The 25551-nt window shown below is 39.8% G+C and overlaps 1 protein-coding gene across 10 annotated transcripts in view; it reads left to right on the forward strand.

The window, feature by feature from the left end:
• The window catches only part of mark2.S (microtubule affinity regulating kinase 2 S homeolog), a 65714-nt gene that overhangs the window by 19935 nt on the left and 20228 nt on the right, over nt 1–25551 (forward strand). For all 10 annotated transcript variants that reach the window (XM_041591235.1, XM_041591236.1, XM_041591239.1 and 7 more), the window contains 7 exon segments: nt 17490–17681; nt 20500–20553; nt 22398–22446; nt 22708–22773; nt 23327–23397; nt 23676–23732; nt 24761–24997. In XM_041591235.1, the coding sequence (XP_041447169.1) occupies nt 17490–17681; nt 20500–20553; nt 22398–22446; nt 22708–22773; nt 23327–23397; nt 23676–23732; nt 24761–24997 (726 nt within the window).

Here is a 25551-nt window from a genome sequence, read left to right on the forward strand (position 1 = left end):
GAGCTGGCGAACGCAAGTCTGGCGAAAGAGATAACGTTCAGTAAAATCCGCATCTTAGTGAATTTGCAGAGTAGCGTCCATTCACCTGGAGATACGAGTGCGAATCACTGCTAGCGTCCATCTCCTTTGCTAGCGAAGTGACGCCTGTGCCCGTTAGTAAATCGGCACAGTCCCTGAAAGTGGTAACGTTGCCGATTCTTTGCCAGCTTTAGTCACTTCGCTCTTTAGTAAATCTGCCCCATAGTATTCATTACACGTGAGTGTGGCAAAATGGAAAAAAGACAACTGACCAATCGTACTGTACAAGAGCTTGTCAGTTCCTAGTTGGCCAATGAGTCTGAAAAGCATCTCCCAGTATAATATGGCCGTGTTCTGACTACTGATGCATACGTTTCTAATTGATGTCTAATGAGCTTCCACAAAACATCAGTCGGTGGCATCACCAAAGGCAACAGCCTGTAACTAGTACATTAGTTTGTTGTTCCACTGGTGCCTTGGATGTTAGTCACTCTAAGCCTCACATCTCCTCCCTGTTTGCCCCAGTTTCCATCACTGCTGATTATCCACACCCAGAACCATTGTAATGGCACATTCATATACCAACTTACAGACAAAGGACGCTAGGACTGGGCTTTATAGCCGGATGCTTAACGCCGGATTTGGGCTACAAACCAGATTACTCCCCCCCTCCCAATCTGACAAACTATAATTTAGAATTTTATGTAGATCAACATCATATTATAATCTGCTCTCTAATATATATGTGTACTTATTACAGGGCCAGATTAGACTGAAAAACTATCACTATCTAAAAATAATTATTTTCCTGGAAATCCCCCAAACCTCATACTTTCCAGGTAATGGACCTGTATGGGATTCGTTATCCGGAAACCCATTATCCAGAAAGCTCCAAATTATGGAAAGGCCGTCTCCCATAGACTCCATTTTATCCAATTAATCCAAATTTTAAAATTGATTTCTTTTTTCTCTGTAATAATAAAATCCTTTATTGGAGGCAAAACAATCCTATTGGGTTTATTTAATGTTTAAATATTTTTTTTTAGTAGACTTTGGCTAGTCACACACACTAAGATTCTGGGGGGAACTAGTCGGCCAGCGACAAATCGCCTCTTCTTCAAGTGACTAATCTCTTCGAAAAGCCTTCCCACTGGCTAGAATCGAAATCATTGGTATGACACTCGGAGCGCTTCGGTATCCAAACTCGCCCGAAATTTCCTCATAAGGCAACTTCTGAAAATGAACGCTCCGAATTCCATCCCGCCAGCGATTTTAGATTCTAGCCGGTGGGGAAGCTTTTCGGGGAGATTAGTCACCCAAAGAAGAGGCAATTTGTCACTGGGCGACTAAATCTCGCTGAATCATTTGTCACTAGCCTTAAGGTATGAAGATCGAAATTACAGAAAGATCTGTTATCCGGAAAACCCCCTGGGTCCTGAGCATTCTGGATAACTGGTCCCATACCTGTACTATATAATTTGATCATAAAAGTATATACAGAACATTTCACCTTAAAACAAAGGTGACTAAAATAACATTACCTGTAAGAAGAAATTGTGAAAATGACTTTACATATGCGCGTTGTATGGGACCCCTTATGTGGAATCCTCACCATATGTGGCTTGGTGGATATCTATTTACATAATTTTGGAGTGGTAAAATCTATTTCAGCAATTGTTGCTGACTCTGGAGTCTGAGGTTTGAGTTTAAACTCTTCTGGTTAATCTTCCATTTAAATCTGATTTGGAAAAGGGCAGTCGCTCTCGCCAATCATAGTGTCATGCCTGGATCTATAAGGAGCTGACAACCAGGATTCAACACAATGTAATATCAGCACAAGCGTTTAGGAATAAAGACACAACATATAAAATGAAGTACTAAAAATAGTTAGAAGAACTGGAGAAAAGCAAATTGACAGTTTACATGGTTTTTTTTTTAAATCCAGCACAAGTACACTTGTCGGGCTTCAGTCCAAGCCTTTGATGGCACATTTTTTAGCTAATTAAAGGGATTCTGTCATGATTTTTATGGTGTCGTTTTTATTTCTAAATGACACTGTTTACACTGCAAATAATTGACTGTACAATATAAAATGTCATTCCTGAAGCAGCAAGTGTATTTAGTTGTAATATTGGTGTGTAGGTGCATCTCAGCTCATTTTGCCTGGTCATGTGATTTCAGAAAGAGCCAGCACTTTAGGATGGAACTGCTTTCTGGCAGCCTGTTGTTTCTCCTACTCAATGTAACTGAATGTGTCTCAGTGGGACCTGGATTTTACTATTGAGTGCTGTTCTTAGATCTACCAGGCAGTTGTTATCTTGTGTTATCGAGCTGCTATCTGGTTACCTTCCCATTGTTCTGTTGTTAGGCTGCTGGGGGTGATATCACTTCAACTTGCAGTACAGCAGTAAAGAGTGATTGAAGTTTATCAGAGCACAAGTCACATGACTGGGGGCAGCTGGGAAACTGACAATATGTCTAGCCCCATGTCTGATGTTCTGAGAGAATTTGCAATTGGTTTTCATCTTTTATTTGTGGTTTTTGAGTTACTTAGCTTTTTAATCAGCAGCTCTCCAGATGACCATAGCAACCATGCATTGATTCGAATAAGAGACTGGAAAACGAATACGAGAGGACTGGGAAATAAAGATGAGTAATCAAAGTAGCAGTAACAATAAAATAAATAAAATTTGTATAGACAATTTTTTGTTTAGATGGTGGTCAATGATCCATATATGATAAGTTGGAAAGAGTCAGAAGAAGAAGGCTAATATTTAAAAACTATTTATAAAATGAAGACCAACTGAATAGCATATTAAAACTTCGCTTAAAGGTGAACCACCCTTTTAACCTTGTGTTTGCCCTCTCTTCAGCCTCATGGGTTACCAGGCCTACCCCTCCTGAAAGGTTTTGTTTGCCGACATATCAATAGTACAAGTTGAGGGAGTCGGAAACGGGAAAAGTGACAAAGGAGAAAAACGTGGGAAAATGCTGCTAAAACTGAGTGAGCAAGATACACAACTTATTGAATGAGGCCCAGTAGGAATTACGCCTATGATTTTTGTGGAGCAATCCAGTCCTAATACCCCATTGAATTGTGCATAGCAAGAATGGTAGCTTTTGGGTAGGAAAGGTGAATCAACTATTTGTCAGATAACCACGTTCTCTCATTGTCACAAGTTATAATTGTAAATGTGTTGGCACTGTATGATTAAAAGATAATAATAATAATAAAATGGGCGGCATTCATAGTGATGTATGACCTGCTGATATTTATATCCATAGTCCATCCAGAGTACACAAACCCAACCTTGTCTTGAATCATTTAGTCTATGACCATGTTAACCTGTAAATTGAGTAAATGAAATGAAATGGCCTGTATAGTTCACATAAGTTGTGTATGATTGTGGGATGTAATCCAAGGCCCTGTATCATGTGGTGTAATACAGAGTTACAATACCATTTATTGACCGTTCTGTTGGGTCACAGGAAGAGATGATAAAGGGGCATATTTATCAAAGAGTGAAGTTAGAGATCACCACAGTCCTCTACAGTGAAATTCCGCCTCTTTCCATTCATTTCTATGGGGGTTTTAAGAGAGTATTTATCAATGGGTGAAAGTGAAAGTTCACCCATTGATAAATACTCTTTTAAAAATCCCATAGAAATGAATGGAAAGAGGCGGAATTTCACTCTAGAGGACTGTGGAGATCTCTAACTTCACTCTTTCATGTGATGACGCATTTCCGCTACAGGGATTATATAAGGAAAAGTCTAGGGCAATGGTGGCCTAACCTTTGCTGGAGACCCCCTTGAACGGTCAAACTTTGGTCAGGGCAACTCTGTATATATCTGGGTACAAATGTATGAACATTTCAGTGAATTCATCTATACTTATGAGAATATCAGCAAATACCTATCCACCCTAAATGTCACCCTAACTGACCATTTAGCTAGGCTTTCAGGTGAGGCTTATCTATTCCTGGCTTCAACTAGACCAGTGATCCCCAACCATTGGCTCATGAGTAATGTTGCTCCCCAGCCCTTTGAATGTTGCTCTCAGTGGCCTCAAAGCAGTGGTTTATTCCTGGTTTGGATGCAAGCTTTGGTTGCATAAACTAAGGATGCACTGAATCTACTATTTTGTATTCGGCTGTGTTTTTTTTTTAACGAAAAAATTGTGTTGTCCAATCCTGAAAAAATGGACTTTAAAGGGATACTGTCATGGGAAAAAAAAAAATTTTCAAAACACATCAGTTAATAGTGCTTCTCCAGCAGAATTCTGCATTGAAATCCATTTCTCAAAAGAGCAAACAGATTTTTTTTATATTTCATTTTAAAATCTGACATGGGGCTAGACATATTGTCAATTTCCCAGCTGCCCCTGATCATGTGACTTGTGCTCTGATAAACTTCAATCACTCTTTACTGCTGTACTGCAAGTTGGAGTGATATCACCCCGTCCCTTCCCCCCCCAGCAGCCAAACAACAGAACAATGGGAAGGTAACCAGATAGCAGCTCCCTAACACAAGATAACAGCTGCCTGGTAGATCTAAGAACAGCACTCAATAGTAAAATCCAGGTCCCACTGAGACACATTAGGTTACATTGAGTAGGAGAAACAACAGCCTGCCAGAAAGCATTTTTCTCCTAAAGTGCAGGCACAAGTCACATGACCAGGGGCAGCTGGGAAATTGACAATATGTCTAGCCCCATGTCAGATTTCAAAATTGAATATAAAAAAATCTGTTTGCTCTTTTGAGAAATGGATTTCAGTGCAGAATTCTGCTGGAGCAGCACTATTAACTGATGTGTTTTGAAAAAAACATGTTTTCCCATTACAGTATCCCTTTAATAAATAACTCCCTATATAATAGCTAGTATATACTGTTTGCTGGTTGCTGGTGTTTTACCTAGTCTTCTTAGTAAAAGAATATAACATTCTGATAGCTGTGTAAAGATCTCCATACCAGAAATGGTTATAGTGAAATCTATTTAAGCTGAAATTAGTTTGCTGTAGGGTTGCTAATTTCCTTCTTGTCCTTTTTATCTACAATATTGTATATGATAAATCACAGATGGGCCTCTGGAAACTGGCTAAAACACAGTGTTTGCACGAGTTAAACGTTTGAATAGCTCTGTCCAGAGCACCAATTATCATGATCTCAGCAAGTGCTCCCCAAACTGGATTAGTCTGGTAAGTAAAGCAGGTGGTTTATTCAAAACAAGACTAACCGGTTTTGCCAAAGGAGCAAGGATGCAATTTATGATCTATTGAAGGAAGTTTTAAAGTGAAATGATCACCAAAAATATTTAACACCCTGTTATTTTCTCCTCTATGGTCCAGGGACAATATCTATTATCTGGGATGGTCCCCAACCTTTTTTTACTCGTGAGACACATTCAAGTGTAAAATAATGTTGGAGAGCAACATAAGCATGTAAATGTTCTTGGGGCTTCCATATAAGGGTTGTACTTGGGTATTAGTAGTTCCTTTGTGGAGCTAAAGCCAACAGGAGGGTCTGTTTGGCAGTATATCTGGTTTTTGTGCAATTAAAGGTTGCCTTTAAGCCAGGAATTCAATAAGAAGCACCTGCTTTGTCGCCACTGGGAGCAACATCCAAGGGGTCGGAGAGCAACATGTTACTCACTAGCCACTGGTTGGGGATCACTGGTCTAGAGCATTTATAAAATCCTGTAGATTTGCCCATAGTGGTCCTTTTATTTTGTGTTATCATTACGAACCTTTCTGTCTTGTTTTGATGGGATCCTGGTTAGTTACCACTACAAATTTCAGAATATATTCCCTACAGTAGCCTCCATTCTCTTGTTACACATGTAGGTTCTGATCTGCTGTTGTTGACGTTCAGCAGTTTTACACGTATCTGTGTGTTTGTTTTTAACTTACCCTTCCCTTAAACCCCGAGTGGCTTGGTCTCCTGGTTTTTCTGACCCTGCAAATAGAGTTGTGCAGTGGGTTGGGTTAGAGTCCTGCAGCAGGTCGGGTATCCGCGGGTTACCTGCAAAAACCTGCGGGTTGCAGGCAGACGTTTCAGGAGCTGGTATAGACGCGGGTCTACGGTTCTCCGGGTTTGTGAGTTGCACTTCAGTTCGTGGGACTTCTCAATAGCGAGTTTTACTCCTTTTTTCCCCCTGATCACTCCTACTTCCAATGATGTCACTTCTGGTTTACAAGGACAGCACTTCCTGTTTTACTCCTTTTTTTCTGATCACGCCAACTTCTAATGATGTCACTTCCAGTTTACAATTACAGCACTTTCTGTTTCTTGATGGTAAGCGAATCGGGTTGCGGATAAGGTACTTGCAGGCCGGGTAGTGGGTCCAAGCGGGTAAGTATGTGGGTTGCGGGTCACGGTTCGGGTTTAACAAATTGGTTCCGCGCAGGACTCTAGGTTGGGTACCCAAAAGTTACCTAAAAGTTACCTTTGGGTTGCAGGAAGAAATTGGGGATGAGTCTATGGGTGCAGGTCTTTAGGTTGTGTCAGGTTGAGGGTTTCTGACCCAATCAAGTACAAGCGACTGTTTTATTATTATTATTATTATTATTATTATTATATCTCACACTAAACAATGTAGGGTGCAAAAGAAGTTCTGCACCTGCAAAAAAAAAATCTATTCAATCATAAGTGCAGTCGGACGTTTGGGTCACTATGGTGGGACCTTTAGATTTCTATCCCCATGAATATGCTCATTAGTGTTGTAACCACCTGATGAATTGACCTGTCGGTTGTACTATTCACGGTTTATTTTATACTTAATTGTCATGTAAACTGTGTTTTCCCCTCTGACTAGCTGTAGCTGGTTGAAAGGGAAATTAAATTTCATTAACACTGGATTAAATAAGCTTGGCTCCTTTTCATGGTTCTTGAAATCTGGCATCATATTGAAGTCTTAGTGCAAATGAAATTCCACCTATGTGCAAGCTGCTTACTTTTGTTTTTATTATGTGTTAATCTCGTGTGAAGCAAGACGGTTTTCCATAGCCTTTCTCCTCCCTGTAACTATGGGGAATATTCATCAAAGAGTGAAGTTAGAGATCACCACAATCCTCTAGAGTGAAAATAATTTTTAGTTGTAATATTGGTGTGTAGGTGCATCTCAGCTCATTTTGCCTGGTCATGTGCTTTCAGAAAGAGCCAGCACTTTAGGATGGAACTGCTTTCTGGCAGCCTGTTGTTTCTCCTACTCAATGTAACTGAATGTGTCTCAGTGGGACCTGGATTTTACTATTGAGTGCTGTTCTTAGATCTACCAGGCAGCTGTTATCTTGTGTTAAGGTAGCCATACACGGGCTGATAAAAGCTGCCGACAGACCGAGTCGGCAGCTTATTGGCCCGTGTATGGGCCCCCCGACGGGCTTCCCCAATCGAGATCTGGACCGCATCTATTCGTTAATGCGGTCCCGCGATCCGACCGCCCGTTACAATTTATTAGGATCCAATCGTTGGGCCCTAGGGCCCACGATTGGATCAGCCCGATATTGCCCACCTCAAGGTGGACATCGCCAAATGAGCGGATCTCTCCGTGTATGGCCACCTTAAGGGAGCTGCTATCTGGTTACCTTGCCATTGTTCTGTTGTTAGGCTGCTGGGGGGAAAAAGGGAGGGGTGATATCACTCCAACTTGCAGTACAGCAGTAAAGAGAGACTGAAGTTTATCAGAGCATAAGTCACATGACTGGGGGCAGCTGGGAAATTGACAAAATGTCTAGCCCCATGTCAGATTTCAAAATTAAATATAAAAAAATCTGTTTGCTCTTTTGAGAAATGGATTTCAGTGCAGAATTCTGCTGGAGCAGCACTATTAACTGATGCGGTTTTTGGAAAAAAAATTTTTTCCCATGGCAGTGTCCCTTTGAGTGTTACTGTATCTATTCCTCCATATCAGTCAGTCTCTCTTGTGACCCAGGCAGTCTCTCCAGTGCAGTCAATCTCTGATCTTGCCGTTAGCCCTATAGGTTTATTGTTCTTTTGTAAATAGGACTAGAACAATGGAGCAGAGAACATTTAGGTCAAATCCGCATTCTCAGGGAAAACTGAAGGGATCAAATACGTTTGTCTGTGTGCAAATCATATGGCTTATGGCACATGGGGAGTAGCATAGGGCAAGTACTGTAAGAAAATGCATTATTAGTTTATTAGTAACGGGTAGCCTGCTTATAATATATCCTGATGCGCACACACACATATATATATATATATATATATATACAGCAGCAATTGAGCTGAACTCTATTCATTACATTGTGTCTCGAGGCATCGACACTACATTCTGCTACTGAAAATGTTCAGACCACATGATGCTAATAATTTAATCTCCAGTTCGCCCACTTGAAATGTGACACAGCGAGATGTCTGCGTGTTTCCATGGTTATCGAAAAAGGTGCGTCTGGTATCAGGAAGGAGGCCTGTTTGGTCGGAAACAGCTGATCGTTTTAATGGAAATGCCAGGCCTGTTTAAGAGCCGGGATGCTGCTTGATGTGGGAGTTAAATTAGAGCATCTGTGCTTTCTGATCTTATTCTTTGCTCCTGAACGTTTTTCATTTCACTAGTTGGGTGAAAAATTTGTAGGTTACGGTGGCCCAAACCACTAAAGCAGTGCCACAAGGAGATTGGCTACACGTTTGGGTCATTATGTAGTTTGAAGGAAAATGTGTCCTGCTTTCTGATAGGCTGTTATTTCTCCTACTCAATGTAACTGAATGTGTCTCAGTGGGACCTGGATTTTACTATTGAGTGTTGTTCTTAGATCTACCAGGCAGCTGTTATCTTGTGTTAGGGAGCTGCTATCTGGTTACCTTCCCATTGTTCTGTTGTTAGGCTGCTGGGGGGAAAGGGAGGGGGGTGATATCAGTCCAACTTGTAGTACAGCAGTAAAGAGAGACAAGTTTATCAGAGCACCATCAGATGACTGGGGGAGCTGGGAAATTGACAATATGTCTAGCCCCATGTCAGATTTCAAAATTAAATATAAAAAAATCAGTTTGCTCTTTTGAAAAACAGATTTCAGTGCAGAATTCTGCTGGAGCAGCACTATTAACTGACCCATGACAGTATCCCTTTAAATTAGCTTGTTTAAACAAAGTATTTTTTTTATTTTTTTTTTAACATTGCTGTGTTTGTAGTTCTCACATAACGGTCACGTTTATGATTTCTTGTTCAGGCTTCCCCTTTTAAATTGTGCTCATTACTTGCAACTGCAAAGCAGCGATGTTTCCGGAAAACACCAAATTTGTTTGATAATGTAAAAAAAAAAAAGGTTTTATGTAATTTTTAGTTTGTTTCTTTGCGCAAATGGGTTAAAGATAAACTTAGTCCTGCTCTATTCTTGATTTCCATCTGTTCTACTTGGGTAAGTGTTCTGTCTCCATGGAGATCCCATCTCATACATGTTTACAGACAGAACCGCCATGTCCCTTTAAAAATGACTTTTTGCTTGAAATGTGAGCCTTGCCTAGATACGCCCAAATTATGCTCACGCCATAGCAACAGCAACATTTTGTTTGTGACAATGATCTGTCTGCAGTATTTTTTTTAAACATTATTTTTTTATTGGTTTTTCAATAACGGGGGGGGGGGGGGGGGTAAATAGTCCCGCCTGGGTATTCTGTACAATTACTATTAATTTTAGCAATGGGGTTACAAATTGCCACATGTCTATTACCCACGGGTCAGTTGGGCCGACCTCATACTCCCATTTACACTGCCTGCTTGTCCCGCCCCTTTTGTGACGTCATCGGCGGGTTGCCGCGAGTCTATAAAAGGAACCCGGAAGCCTACCTCCCAACTGTCCCGTTTTTAGAGGGACAGTCCCTCATTTTTACTAGAAAGTCACGTTTTTCCTTGCACTGAACAGCCAGAAAAAGAAACCATGTTTCTAACTTAATTGGCTTTAGGCAGAGAGCCCAGAACAGCCACAGGTACACTTGGAAACTTTTGGAACAACTTCTAGATAAGCAAATAAGTAATTGTAACAATATAAGATAAGCAGGTCTCTTGGGGAAACTGTGACTCACAGCTTAAAGGGCAATTCACCTTCATTAGCAAAATTGTAATAACAGAAAAAATATGTTCAAACTTTCATAAACTGCCAAATTTTGTAAACTGAACATGGTAATTAGGGGGTGTTGCCACAAAAATGGGCGTTGCCAAAAATTTTTTTGCCATGCGCCAACTTTTTAGTCCCTCCTTTTTATTTCCAAAATGTTGGGAGGCATGCAGAAGGTGGCTCGGGCAGGCGCGGGTGGAAGCAGGCCGGGTCTGGGTCGGGTTTAACGTGACCTGCACATCACTAGTAGAGATGGTTAAAAACCGTAACATATATCTAGGACAATCTCTTTCTTGCAGCCCTCATTAGCTTGCTGAGCTCTAGTAATTGCCTGTTGCTATAGTAATAAACGAAATTCAACCCACACAGCAAAGATAAGTGACCTCTCATGGAAAAGCAGTTTTCCTGGTATCCCACCCACCCCTGGAGCAGATTTACTGAAGGGCGAAGTGATAATTTGCCGGCGTTACCGCTTTCAGGCACTTTGCCGATTTACTAACTGTCATAGGCGCAACTTCGCTAGTGTAGGAGATAGCGGTGATTTGCTCTCTATCGACCAGGCGAATTTTCTCTACTGAACGTTTCCTCTTTCGCCAGACTTGCGGTCGCCAGCTCAGACCAGGTGAAGTGCACTAGAGTGCATGGATCTTCCTCAATTTTTAGTGGAAACATTTATTTTCTAAGTCCCAAAAAACCGCTGGCATCTTTTTTTCCTTTTTTCAGGGTGATAGGCTGCAAAAGCCCTTACATTTTTTTTGGGGGCACCCGGCTTCCCCCCTCCATTTCCTAACATATGGAACATAAACTATAGAGTGGGCTCATGTGTAGGGCAATATAACACCTCTATTGTCTTTATTAAGGTTCCCTGGACTTGTGTAATGTAATGGATTTGCTGCAACATATACGTCCATTTAACGTTATTATTTCCCGCCGTATGCAAATTAGCCTGAGCGAAGACCTCTAACGAAGTTGCACTAGGATTCGCTTGCATTGCTGAAGTAACTCTATGGAAAATTCGCTAGCATTAGGCGCCCTGGACGTAACTTCGCATTTTAGTAAATTAGCTTTGTCTGAGCGAAGTGCTGCAATTGGTGCGAAGCCGTTGCTGGTGAATTTTCTCAGATTAATAAATTTACCCCTGTGTTTTTTTATTTTCGGTGTGTCAAGTTGTGACGTATAGACCAGACTGTAGGGATTCCACATTGTATATTAACATTAGATCCTGCTCAGACTTGTCCCTCATTCTCTCACTCCCAGTCACACACATGAAATGTCTCTTGTCCAATGTATTTCTCTGTGAGAAGAAATATTCACTTTAAACTCACTCGTATGTTTCACTCCTAGAAATGTGCACATTTTATGTTGCCATCGTGTCTTTGTTTAGCTGAGGTTTAGCTGGACGCCTGTTTTATCTTTCACTATTCAGCAGCACCAGCTCCATGATTCTTGGATTTGCTCTCCATGTAACTTAAAGGGGAACTATCGCTGAAATAAAAAATGTAATATAAGCTTCATCATACTGAAATAAGAAACCTTCTAAATACAATCAATTAAATATTCTGCATTGTTTCTGAAATAATCAAGTTTATCTTCACTATTCCTCTCTCAGCATCTGTTTCTCTTCATTCTCTCTTCATGCAGCAGTTGGGTGTCAGATATTCACTGACAGTTACATCCAATATATCTTATAGGGGGGCTCCTTTTGCCTAGAAGATATATTAGAGCTCACTCTATTAAACTCACCAGACATTATGTCTCTCTACATGCAGGATTTGTGCAAAAGGCAGTTATTTTGTTACATTTTGTTTGTACTGGAATCAGTTATTTGAGTGAGCTCTAATTCATCTGCTAGGAGGTTGGGTGTTCGATATTAATTGACAGTTAGATCCAATATATCTTATAGGGGGGCTCCTTTTGCCTAGAAGATGTATTAGAGCTCACTCTATTAAACTCACCAGACATCATGTCTCTCTACATGCAGGATTTGTGCAAAAGGCAGTTATTTTGTTTGTACTGGAATCAGTAATTTGAGTGAGCTCTAATACATCTGCTAGGAAAGGAGCCCCCCTATAAGATATATTGGATCTGTCAATGAATATCTGACAAATTCTGCATGTAGAGAGACATGAAGTCTGGTGAGTTTAATAGAGTGAACTCTAATACATCTTCTAGGCAAAAGGAGCCCCCCTATAAGATATACACGTATTGGATCTAACTGTCAGTGAATATCTGACATTCTCCTTTTAGGTGCTTATTTATTACAGGTACGGGTCTACTGGAACCTGGTGTTTGTAAATAAGAGATCTTTCTGTAATGTGGAGCAACATGCCTTACGGCTACTGAAAAGATTTTAAAATGAAAACAAACCAATAGGATTTTCGCAGTCAACAAGAATTCAGTTAGCTATAGGATCCGTTATTCAGAAAACTCCCAATTATGGGAAAGCTGTCTCCCGTAGACTCCGTTTTATCCAATGAATCCAAATTTTTAAAAATGATTTCCTTTTTCTGTGTAATAATAAAACAGTCGCTTGTACTTGATCCCAACTAAGATATAATTAATCCTTATTGGAGGCAAAACCAGCCTATTGGCTTTATTTCATGTTTATATGATTTTCTAGTAGACTTAAGGTATGAAGATCCAAATTATGGAAAGATCCGTTATGTGGAAAACCCCAGGTCCCAAGCATTCTGGATAACTGGTCCCATACATGTATTAATAAAACAGTAACTTGTACTTGATCCCAACTAAGATATAATTAATCTTTATTGGAGGAAAACCCAATCTATCGGTTTTTTTTTTGTTTACATGATTTTTTGATAGAATGAGGTTGAAGGTGTGAAGTTCCGAATTACGGAAAGATCCATTATCTGGAAAGCCCCAGGTCCCAAACAATCTGGATAACAGGTCCTATACCTGTAGAAAAGGAAAGGAGGGCCCTGCACAAAAGGAAGCGAAGTATCTGAATTGGGACACCTGTGGGATCTTTCTAACGGAGATAAAGGAAATCCATCAAAGCATAAGAATTAGCTGCTTAAATGGGTCACTGTGGGAAATCGCATTCCCGTATTGTAGAGCTTTCTGGATAATAGATGCCATACCTTTACTGTCTTATTACAGAGAAAACAAACCCAAATCTATCAAGAATGAAAAATTGCTTGTTTATATTACACTCTCGGAAAGTATTTTGAAGCTTTCTTCCTAATGGATTTGTGAATAATTCCATCTCATATCTTTATTTTATGGACTTTTATGTTTCTGCTTCCCTTTCAATAACACTAACTCACTAAGTGAGGCAATCGGCTGCCCGCAATTGTGCTGTTGTCTATTGAAAACCTTTTATGCAGTTTAAAAAAAAATTGATCTACTGTATTTACAAAGTGTATAAGCTTTATACTCTGTTCCCTCTGATACACCTGTAATGGCCATTGTAAGGAGCTTATACTGTGATATTTATTTATTTTGTTTTAAAAATGCATCAGTTAATATTGCTTCTCCGGCAGATTTGTGCATTGAAATCCATTTTTCAAAAGAGCAAATTTTGAAATCTGACTTGGTGCTAGACATATTGTCAGTTTCCCAGGTGCCCCCAGTCATGTGACCAGTGTCAGACTGGCCCACAGGGATACCAGGAAAACTCCCGGTGGGCCTATGTGTCAGTGGGCCCTCTTGCTTCTAACCATTTGGCCTATTTCATGGTCATTCCCTATTCCTTTTAAGGTAAAAAAGAGGCTAAATAATGGAAGTATGGTAATAATAAAGTATAGGAAGTAGATATAAAAGACTTGGAGAATAAAGAAGTTGACTTCAGAGAGGAGGAATTATAGTTTGGAAAGTGGGGCCATGGTCACAGTTTACCAGCGGGCCCACCAATTAAAGTTTTCTGCTGGGCCCTTGGCATTCCAGTCCGATGTGACTTGTGCTCTGATAAACTTCAGTCTCTCTTTACTGCCGTACTGCAATTTAGACTGATATCACCCTACTCCCTTCCCCCCCAGCAGCTTAATAACAGAACAATGGGAAGGTAACCAGATAGCAGCTCCCTAACACAAGATAACAGCTGCCTGGTAGATCTAAGAACAGCACTCAATAGTAAAATCCAGGTCCCACTGAGACACATTCAGTTACATTGAGTAGGAGAAACAACAGGCTGCCAGAAAGCAGTTCCATCCTAAAGTGCTGGCTCTTTCTGAAATCACATGACCAGGCAAAATGAGCTGAGATGCACCTACACACCAATATTACAACTAAATACACTTGCTGCTTCAGGAATGACATTTTATATTGTACAGTCAATTATTTGCAGTGTCATTTAGAAATAATGACTACACCATAAAAATCATGACCGAATCCCTTAAGGGTCAGGGCACACAGGCAGATTTGGGGAGATTAGTGGCCCGGCGACAAATCTCCTCTTCTTCGGGGCGACTAATCTCCCTGAACTGCCTTCCCGCCGGCTAAAATGTAAATCGCCGGCGGAATGGCACTCGAATCGATTCGTTTTCCGAAGTCGACCAAAGTTACCTAACAAGGAGACTTCGGGCGACTTTGGAAAATGAATCGCTCCGAGTGCCATCCCAACAGCGATTTACATTTTAGCCGGTGGGAAGGCAGTTGGGGGAGATTAGTCGCCTCGAATAAGAAGCGATTTGATGCCGGGCGACTAATCTCCCGATTTTGCCTGTGTGCCCTGACCCTTAAGCATTGAGGACTTTTGCTACCTACAATAAAATATTTCAGACTTGGGGGATGCAGTTCTAAATAGGAATATTTTTGAAGCATTTGTTTTAAAGGCACATTTTGTATTTGTATTAGTTTGAGCCTTCTGGTGCTTTTGTTGTTGTACCTGGATGGCCTGTGCAGATGGAACGGACCTTTTTCCCAGGACATTCGTAAACTCTTGGCAGTTTTACTCATCGTCTCATATGGATTGGGGAAAATTGTTCTGACAGCCTTAGGGAACATTTTGTTTATAATGACATCTTTTCCCTTTAAACTTGTGTGGGTAAAGTTAAATGGATATGAATTTTAGTGTATTAGTCTTAAAGGAGAAGGAAAGCTACGGAGGCATTTTATTGCCAATAGATCAGCTGCAATAGTACAAGCTAGAATGCTATATTTATTCTGTAGAATGCTTTACCATACCTGAGTAAAAAGCTCTAGAAGCTTTCTGTTTGTTTAGAATAGGAGCTGCAGTATTAATGTGGTGTGACATCACTTCCTGCCTGAGTCTCCCTGCTCTGTGCTCAGATTACAGTAGAGAAGGGAGGGGGGGGAGGAGCAAATTGAGCATGCTCAAGCCCAGGGCAATGAGGATTAATCTTAAAACAGGAAGTCTGATACAGAAGCCCATGAGTACACAATAGAAGGAAAGAAATGCAGTGTTTCTTTTGACAGGGGACTCAGAGCAGCATTACTTTGAGGGTTTACTGGTATATTTAGATGGACCTTTCTGATAAGGCTTACTTAGTTTTAACCTTTCCTTCTCCTTTAAAAGTCTTTTTTTTTTTTTTTTTTACTGGGACACAATGGTACAGACCATAAGAAGAAATAATAGCCTTCGGGAAAAGGAATCCTCAATTTAAAAAAAAAAAAAAGCCTTTTCAATGCTCGATCTTCCTTTTGGACAATATATTTGCCTCTCTTTATGAATTCTATAACAAATAAATCTCTTGCATTGACCCAGTTTACTCCCTCCTCTCTTTATATTGTATCATTGCATTTAAAGTGAATAATGATAATAGGGATGCACCGAATCCACTTTTTTGGATTCAGCCAAATCCCCGAATCCTTCACGAAAGATTCGGCTGAATACCTAACCGAATCCGAACCCTAATTTGCATATGTAAATTAGGGGTGGGAAGGGGAAAACATCTTTTACTTCCTTGTTTTCTGACAAAAAGTCACGTGATTTACCTCCTGCATATGCAAATTAGCCGGGCAGAAGGATCTGGCTGAATCAAATTCCTGCTGAAAAAGGCAGAATCCCGAACCTAATCCTGAATTCGGTGCATCCCTAAATGGTAATATATATAATGAATATAAATGAATAATATTGCATTTATTTCTTTACTGTAATTCTTAAAATCTCAACTATTTTTTTTTTTTTAACAGAAGCCTATTTTCTTGATATTTGCTGCATTTTCAAAGATTTTAGGGCATTTTCTAGTCATACTAATATTTAGGGTACTAATATTTAGGGGGTTATTTATCAAAATCCAAATTTTTCTGATATTTTATTTTAAAAAAAGTCTGATCAAACTAATATCCATGACTTGATCTAATTTCTTATTTAAAAAAAGGTTTAATTCATTGGATCAGGGAAAACAAGCAAAAATCCCAATTGTACGTTTTTTTTTCTGAGGTTTTTTTCTGAGGCTCTTTCCCAAAAAGTCAGAATTTTTTGGATTTTCCCCGTAAATAGTTAGATTTTTTTCTGGCTTATTCCAGCACAGCCCTCAGAAACTTCAAAATAGGACAGGGACCTCTCCCATTGACCATATACAACCTCGGCAGGTCTGAGATGGTGGCTTTTCAGATTCTGACTTTTTGCAGCATCTTCAGGGTATAGACAATTTGTTTTTGGTTTTTTTTTCCACTAAAAATTCGGATTTTATAGTAAAAAATGGATGTAAATCCTTCTAAAATCTCAGTGCAGTTCTGGTAATTTAGAGGCACATTTATCAAGGGTCGAATTTTGAATTCATGTTAATTTTTTGAAACTCCCATAAATTCAATTCGGCCAATCGAAATTTACTAATAAAATCTTATTTTCTCAGCTCGGACAAATTGAATCAACCCGAAAACTCGAATGCAATTCGATTTGAATTAAAAAAACTCGAATGTCAGGAAGGCTGCAAACATCACCCAATCCCTGGACCTCTCCTGTTGACTTATACAGCAATTCGGCAGGTTTAAGGTGGTGAATAGTCGAATTCTAGTTCTTAAAGGGCCAGAGTATGAGAAATCTCGAAATTTTAATCGAGTTTGGATAATTCACAATTCGAATTTGAGAGTTTTGACCAAAAATAAAAAACTTCCTCGACCTTTAATAGATTTGCCCTTTAATGTTAAGAATGGAAGTATAATCCATAAATTGGGGATTGTTTAGGATTGTCCTACATTTGGGTCCAACTGAAATGGTCTCCGTTATATTCATATGAACACATTTTATTATTGCCCATCACACGCTTTTAACTTTTTCTATTGCATAAGCTAAATAAATGGCAAAACTTTTAAAAGTTTTATGTATAAGTTGACGAAAGACTCCTAACAGGAATAGTAAATTGACATTGTTTTTAAACATTTTTATTTATTCATGTTTATTCATTCATGCTGTTTCTTGGCTTTCATATTGCAGCCTAAACCGATACTCTGTTTTTATTTATTTTTTCTTTGCAGCCAGCGCTGGGTCATGCCGATCCAAAAACCAGCAGCAGCAGCAACAAACCAAATATGCTGCGATCCCGCACGTCTATCGCTGCAACAGCTGATGAACAGCCGCACATTGGAAACTACCGGCTCCTCAAAACCATTGGCAAAGGCAACTTTGCGAAAGTAAAACTTGCACGGCATGTACTGACTGGCAAAGAGGTGAGAAATTCTAATGTGCTTATATTAAAGGGGTACTTCACCTTCCAAACACTTTTTTTTCAGTTGAGTTGTTTTCAGATAAACTAAAATTGCTTTCTGTCTTTTTTTCACCTTTTTCCCAAAATGTAAGTTTAAAATTTAATGTCTAGTGTTTCTGTCTGGCAGCTCAGTAGTGATGTGAGGATTGGATTTTCCCGACCCTAACCCTTAGCCCACCCGCATCCGTGCTTCCGGGTTGCTTTTATAGACCCGCCCTGCCGATGATGTCTCAAAAGGGGCGGGCCAAGCAGGCGCAGCGTCTATAATTGCAAAGTCGGATGCCGGCATTTGACGGTGGCGGGCGGGGAGAGCAGAAGAGCTTAACCCGCATCCGCCACCCGTGAAGAAGCTTGCAAGGTCGGCCCAAACCCTAACGACCCGCGGTTAACCGGGGTCCCGCGGGTATTGGGCCGGCCCACACGTCACTACACCTCCGTAATCCTGGCGCATTCGGGACATGTTACAGTTTGCTACATTTAGTCAATATAATTAATTGATACATTTAGTTGATGCAATTAGTTGATACATTTCTCAGCAGCATCTCTGGCAACTATTGTATCAATTCTAACAGCTGCCTGTAATGAAACTCAGAGATTCTGCTCAGCAGGGGCAAAGATAAGAAATGTATCGGTTTAGAACAGTAAAAGGGTCGGCGACCCCTCACCTGCGCAGAGCTGCTTTAGAAGGTGAAAAAGGAAACTTTACACTTCAATATTAGAAAAACAGCCACCAATAAAAAAATGCAATGAAATTGGGAAAAGACTTTATTTCTGAGGAACTGTCTGAAACCAACTGAACTGGAAAAAAATGTGTTTGAAGATGAACAACCCCTTTAAAGAGACGATATAGAAGCATATGCACTCTTCACTATTCTCAAGTTGAGTGCTTCTTCATTTTATTTTAGGTAACCAGTTTGTGTTTGAATCATTTTTTGCTCCTTACCATCAGGTCAAAATGTCTTTTTTCGATTTGGTAAGCAATAATCACTTTCATTGATCAAATCATTACAGGTTATGAGAAAACCTAGACATGACATATGCCTAAATGTCTTTTAACTTCTTAAACCAACACTTAAAGTTTGATTACTGTTAGACTCAATAGATGCAATATATCCAAAGAGTTTCATTCATCCAGGTCATGATATTACGCAGGGGTCTCCAGCCTTTTATATCTGGGAGCCACAGTCAATCGTAAAAAAAGTTGGGGAGCAACACAAACATGAACAATTTCTTAGGGTGCCAAATAAGGACTTTGGCGATTTGATATCCCCTATGTGCATTAACAGTCTTGAGAGGTTCTGTTTGGCAGTAGACCTGGTTTTTATGCAACCAAAACTTGCCTCCAAGCCTGGAATTAAAAAGATAATTCAAAAATAGGCACCTCCTTTAGGCCACTGGGAGCAACATCCAATAGGTTGTTGAGCAACATGTTGTTCATGAGCCACTGGTTAGGGATCACTGATCTACAGTATCAAGTAGAAATAGGTCTATAGCAAATGGACTTTCCTTTAGACTAATTTCTACTAGTTCCTGTTTAAAACACGTGACTTTGTAATTGGGATCAATGAATATTAATTTTTTCTTTTGTGCCCCTTCCATGTGGCGTAGCCCCAGCTGCCTTTGATTTGAAATAGAAGTGACGTCAGGTGGACTGTCTGACTGCTATATCTCTTACTGAGAGCACTGTTGTCAAATCCAGAGTCATTTCTGGGGCTGCGTTCACCTGAGGGGCAACCCATCACCTTCTTAGTGCTTACCTAAAGTCTCTTAAAGGAGAAGGAAACCTAGTCGACGCAAAAACCCTCCCCCCTACCCGTTTGTTGCCCACCCTCCCTCCTCCCCCCTGGCCTACCCGTCCCGCTGGGCAAATGCCCCTAACTTGTTACTTACCCTTCTGCGCAGGTCCAGTCTACGGAGTTCACAGACGCCATCTTCTTCCACGCGATCTTCTTCCTGCTTTGACCGGCGCATGCGCAGTAGGAGCATTTCGCTGGTACGATCTACTGCGCATGACTTTTGGCGCATGCTCAGTAGATCCGTACCGGCGAGATGATCCTACTGCGCATGCGCCAAAACGCCGTTCACAGCAGGAAGAAGATCGCGTGGAAGAAGATGTCGTCTGTGAACTCCGTGGACTGGACCTGCGCAGAAGGGTAAGTAACAAGTTAGGGGCGGGACAGGTAGGCCAGGGGGGAGGAGGGAGGGTGGGCAACACACGGGAGGGGGGGAGGGTTTTTGCGCCGACTCGGTTTCCTTCTCCTTTAAAGCTACAATCATAGTTTTTCTATGATGTTTGTCTGTTCATCATGCTCTAGTTGCTCATGAGCAAAATGTTGCTCTTCCCTGCCATTGATATTGGTCCCAGTGGCCTCATAGTAAGTGCCCATTTCAAAATTCTTGGCTTAAATTAAAATTTTAGCAGCATGAAGACACATATTTTATCCAACTGAGCCTCCTGCAGGCTAGCAGTCTACATTGTTAGCCATACATGTATTTCAACCAGTCCAATCACATAATGACCAACATCCATGCCAATGCCCCCCCTTTTTTTTTTTTAATGACGCATAACTAATTCATTGGGGGTTGCCAAAATGTTAGGCACCCCCACCACTAAAGTGAATAGAATAATTTGGAGCTTAATTCTTGTTTTTGGTGATTAAGCTAAAGATAAAATGTTAACATCGACCGACTGTCTGCATTTCAGGTTGGAGAAATTTTTCTTTTATTATTTAGAATTAATATATTAAACACTAATATGTTCTCATTTGCTTTCTTTTTAGGTTGCTGTAAAAATTATAGATAAAACACAACTTAACTCATCAAGTCTACAGAAGGTAAGAAATATTCTGGTATTACTAAAGGCAAATGAATATGTTTAAAAATGTTTTCCTAAATATAAGAATAATTATAATAATTAATTCACATGTCCATCAAGTTCAACCTTTTTTAACTTTTTTTATCCTGCCTAAATGCCAGTTGATCCAGAGAAAGGCAAAAAAAAAACCCCATCTGAAGCCTCTCCAATTTGCCTCAGAGTGGAAAAAAATCCTTCCTGACTCAAAAATGGCATTTCCTTTTTCTGTGTAATAATAAAACAGTCACTTGTACTTGATCCTAACTAAGATATAATTAATCCTTATTGGAGGCAAAACCAGCCTATTGGCTTTATTTCATGTTTACATGATTTTCTGGTAGACTTAAGACATGAAGATGCATATTATGGAAAGATCTGTTATCTGGAAAACACCAGATCCCGAGCATTCTGGATAACAGGTCCCACAGTCTAGTGTATTCAGATCCATTCATTATTTGGGTCCCTGTAGTTAAAGCTTATTAGAACTTGTTTTGCCTTAACAAAAAGCCTCTGGTATTGGCCGTCTTCTGAGAACTGCTTCACACACAACATTTCAAACTACTGGAGAATGTTAAATCGGTAGTTTGCCTCATAATGTATGTTGGCTATACTGTAGACAGTCATATTCTTAGTCAGTTTGTAATTGATCTTTATCTTTTATTTTTTTTAGTTTATGAATTCTTTAGTGTTTTTATTCACTAACCCTCCAGGTTGGAATTTCAGCCAACCAGGCCATACATAGGCAGATTTAAAATGGGCAATTTGGCTCCTTCAATCAGGCAAGTTCTCTGCTTGTGTATAGGGCCTTCCCAGTGGCCTCCCTAACAGATTGGCAGATTTGAAACTCTGTTGTGTCTGGAAGCTCAAACCCAAACGTTACAATAAGAATAGAATTGAATCCCCACAATGCAGTATTTTTCGCTGTCCCTATTTAAAAGCTGGAAAGAGGCAGAAGAGGAAGGCAACATGAAAAACAATCATTGAAACTTAGTTAAGGGTTAGGCCACACTGGGTGTTTTGGGGAGATTTGGCCGCATGGCGTCTAATCGCCTTGTCTTTGCGGCAACCGATCTCCCCCAAAAGCCTTCCCTCACTCTGCGCCGGCTACAATGAAAAAACACCGGCGCTAATCACACGCATCGATTCTCCGTGTGAGCCAACTTCAGGCGACTTCTGAAATCTAACCGCCGCGTGTGATTTGCGCGGGCGTTTTTTCATTTTAGCCGGCGCAGGGTGAGGGAAGGCGTTTGGGCAGATTGGTCGCCGCAAAGATGAGGCAATTAGTCGCCAGGCGACCAAATCAACCCAAAACTCCCAGTGTGGCCTTAACCTTAAAGTAGGAAGAGCCATAATATGTTAAAAGTTAATAATGTGAACTAATATTGTTAAATATTATATGTTAAATATGATTGCTACAATCAAGAGGCTTTGTATGTTATACCCATAACGGCAGAGACACACACTCACATTCAGGAAGATTAGTCGCCCGGTGTCAAATCTTCCTCTTCTTCGGGACAACTAATCTCCCCGAACTGCCTCCCTGCCAGCTAGAATGTAAATCACCAGTGGGTTGGCACTCAGAGCACTTCGTTTTCCGAAGTTGCCTCAAGAGGAAACTTTGGGAGACTTCGGAAAACGAAGCGCTCAGAGTGCCAACCCCCCAGCGATTTACATTCTATCTGGCAGGGAGGCAGTTCGGGGAGATTAGTCGCCCAAAGAAGAGGAGATCTGTCACCGGGCGACTAATCTCCTCGAATCTGACCGTGTGTCTCTGCCCTAATAGTTGGTTTGGAGAGTCTTAATTATTTTTTTTGTTTATTCCAGCTTTTCAGAGAAGTGAGGATCATGAAAGTTTTAAACCACCCTAACATAGGTATTATCAGTACTTTTCCCATTTTTCATTCTTTGTCATCTTTGTCTATAATGTGATTTTCTATCTCTTCATCATCAATTCAGTCTTTTCATGTATTGGTGATTCCTGCATTTTTTTCACGCTATACTCTCTGTCCCCCTCCTGTTTATTTTTACTCTTTAATATTATTTATCCTCTCTTATAAGGTATTTATTTTTAATATCAAACGATCGTCGTTGTTTTCTATCATTTGCTTTTCATGACTCTCTTCCTCTCTTGCAGTTAATTTATTTGAGGTTATTGAAACTGAGAAGACTCTGTACCTTGTTATGGAGTATGCTAGTGGAGGTATGATCCTTTCTTTTTTTTAAATATTTTTATTTATGAAATTTTGTCATACAGCAAAATATATGCAAAGTGCAAACAAGCATAGAAATGTTACAGTATACATAGATCAAAAGATATATCTTAGTCGTGAGGTCAATATAATCAACAATTAGAGCCATATCCCAAGGCTGGGAGTGTCCCAGTTGCAACGAGAAAGTAGTTCCACAACGCCAATAGAGCTGTCATATAAACAGGTGCTCTTTGAGAGCCAGGGATGATCCTTTCTTTTATTTGAAAAAGCAAGTAATTACTTTGTAAAATCCCTTATATGCAGTTGTAATTTTGGAGGTTTCTACGATGGGCATTTAATTTCTGTCAAAAACGTGTATTAATTGTAGTATCTGTATGTGCCTTATGTACATCTTTTTCTGAACAGAACTTTTTTAGCAACAGTTTTTTCTTATTGCATCCAACCATTCGTCTGGTCTACATTTTTTCTGTATGGTATACACTTTATGTGGCTTTGTTTTTAAATATATAGGATTCATTTTCCAAATTATTTCATGTGTTCCAGGAGAAGTGTTTGATTACCTTGTTGCACATGGACGTATGAAAGAGAAAGAAGCCCGTGCCAAATTCCGGCAGGTAAATAAAAATAAAAACTTTCTTAACCCGTTATTTTTAGTTGAAATTGATCTTTTTGTTACTTTTTTTTCTATCTGTATACATTGTAGAAATGGTCAAATGTATGGCTACATGTAGGCATGCATAGTTACATAGTTAAGTTGGATTGAAAAAAGACCTAAGTCCATCAAGTTCAACCCCTCCTAATGAAACCCAGCATCCATACACTCACATAATAAAATAAATAAATATATATATATATATATATATTTTGAGCGCTGAATTTTTCTTTATTTCAGATTGTATCCGCTGTACAGTATTGCCATCAAAAGTTAATTGTGCATAGAGACTTGAAGGTAAGTTGTTGCAGAGGCAAAGTACATAGAATATTTGTTTGTGTGTGGGGGGTTTACAAGCTGTACAAAATATCGCATGCAAATCTGTATTGCATCGGTCTCTATACATGTGGATACATGGGGGAAAACACAAGATCAGTTGCCATATACATTGCTGTACAGTAAAGAGAACAACCTCTTCTCACAACAGTATGTGTATGTACCTTTAGGGTAATGACACACAAAGGGATTTGTCACCTGCAGGGAATCTGTATTACTGGTAGGTGACAAATCTCCTGAATATTCCCTGTTATCTGAATCCATTAGAATCACCGCATGGAAAACATGGAGAAGGGACCTCCTTCCTACTGTCTCTATTACCACATGGTGCTTAAAGGGAGTCTGTCATGATTTTTATGGTGTCGTTTTTATTTCTAAATTCCACTGTTTACACTGCAAATAATTGACTGTACAATATAAAATGTCATTCCTGAAGCAGCAAGTGTATTTAGTTGTAATATTGGTGTGTAGGTGCATCTCAGCTCATTTTGCCTGGTCATGTGATTTCAGAAAGAGCCAGCACTTTAGGATGGAACTGCTTTCTGGCAGCCTGTTGTTTCTCCTACTCAATGGAACTGAATGTGTCTCAGTGGGACCTGGATTTTACTATTGAGTGCTGTTCTTAGATCTACCAGGCAGCTGTTATCTTGTGTTAGGGAGCTGCTATCTGGTTACCTTCTAATTGTTCTATTGTTAAGCTGCTGGGGGTGATATCAGTCCAACTTGCAGTACAGCATTAAAGAGAGACTGAAGTTTATCAGAGCACAAGTCACATGACTGGGGGCAGCTGGGAAACCGACCACATGTCTAGCCCCATGTCAGATTTCAAAACTAAATATAAACAAAATCTGTTTGCTCTTTTGAGAAATGGATTTCAGTGCAGAATTCTTCTGGAGCAACACTATTAACAGATATCCTTTCTTTTGATTGTATTGTTATTTTACACATCTTTTTTTTTGTAATTTAGTTATTTTCTTGTTTTGACACAGGCTGAGAACTTGCTGCTAGACTCAGACATGAACATTAAGATTGCTGACTTTGGCTTCAGCAATGAATTCACGTTTGGGAACAAGCTAGACACATTTTGTGGAAGCCCCCCGTATGCAGCACCTGAACTTTTTCAGGGCAAAAAATATGATGGTCCTGAGGTTGATGTATGGAGCTTGGGTGTTATTCTCTATACACTTGTTAGCGGTTCTCTTCCCTTTGATGGACAGAATTTGAAGGTAAGCGCGGACCTCTGAATACTGTTATTCGATTTCTCAATTGTTATAAAGGGTTGCTATAAGCTTAATTAAACACTGACTTATGTTATACATGGTTCTTTTTCCCTGTGTAGGCATCAGTATGTCAGTTAGGTTAGAGTCCCGTTTCAGAGTATTTAATGTACATGAGCCAGTACTTTGTACCCAAATGGACTGAAGGAGTTCAACTGTACCATAGGGATTTGGAAGTTAAGTGCCCTTTTCCAAAAGGGTGGGGGCAAAAAAAAATGGATGGTACAGGGCTTTTGACAGTATAATAATCTACTTTAAATTCTGGTCATATTGTGGGTTGCTAAAGGAGACAAGCATCAAAGTGGCAGTTTAAAATAGTAATTGGCATTTTATTTATGCTTGATGTTGTGAGCTCTTTTTACATTTAATATTTCTACTTAAATATGACCTAACAAGCAAGTTCTAATATTAGGTACTAAGAAACCAGTTAAAAGTCAAAAACATAATAATATTTTTTTTTATTTATTGAGAGAAATGATCCTAGGTTACATATGTGTGTTGCA

Source organism: Xenopus laevis, chromosome 4S (genome assembly GCF_017654675.1).
Source record: "Xenopus laevis strain J_2021 chromosome 4S, Xenopus_laevis_v10.1, whole genome shotgun sequence".
NCBI lineage: Eukaryota > Metazoa > Chordata > Amphibia > Anura > Pipidae > Xenopus > Xenopus laevis.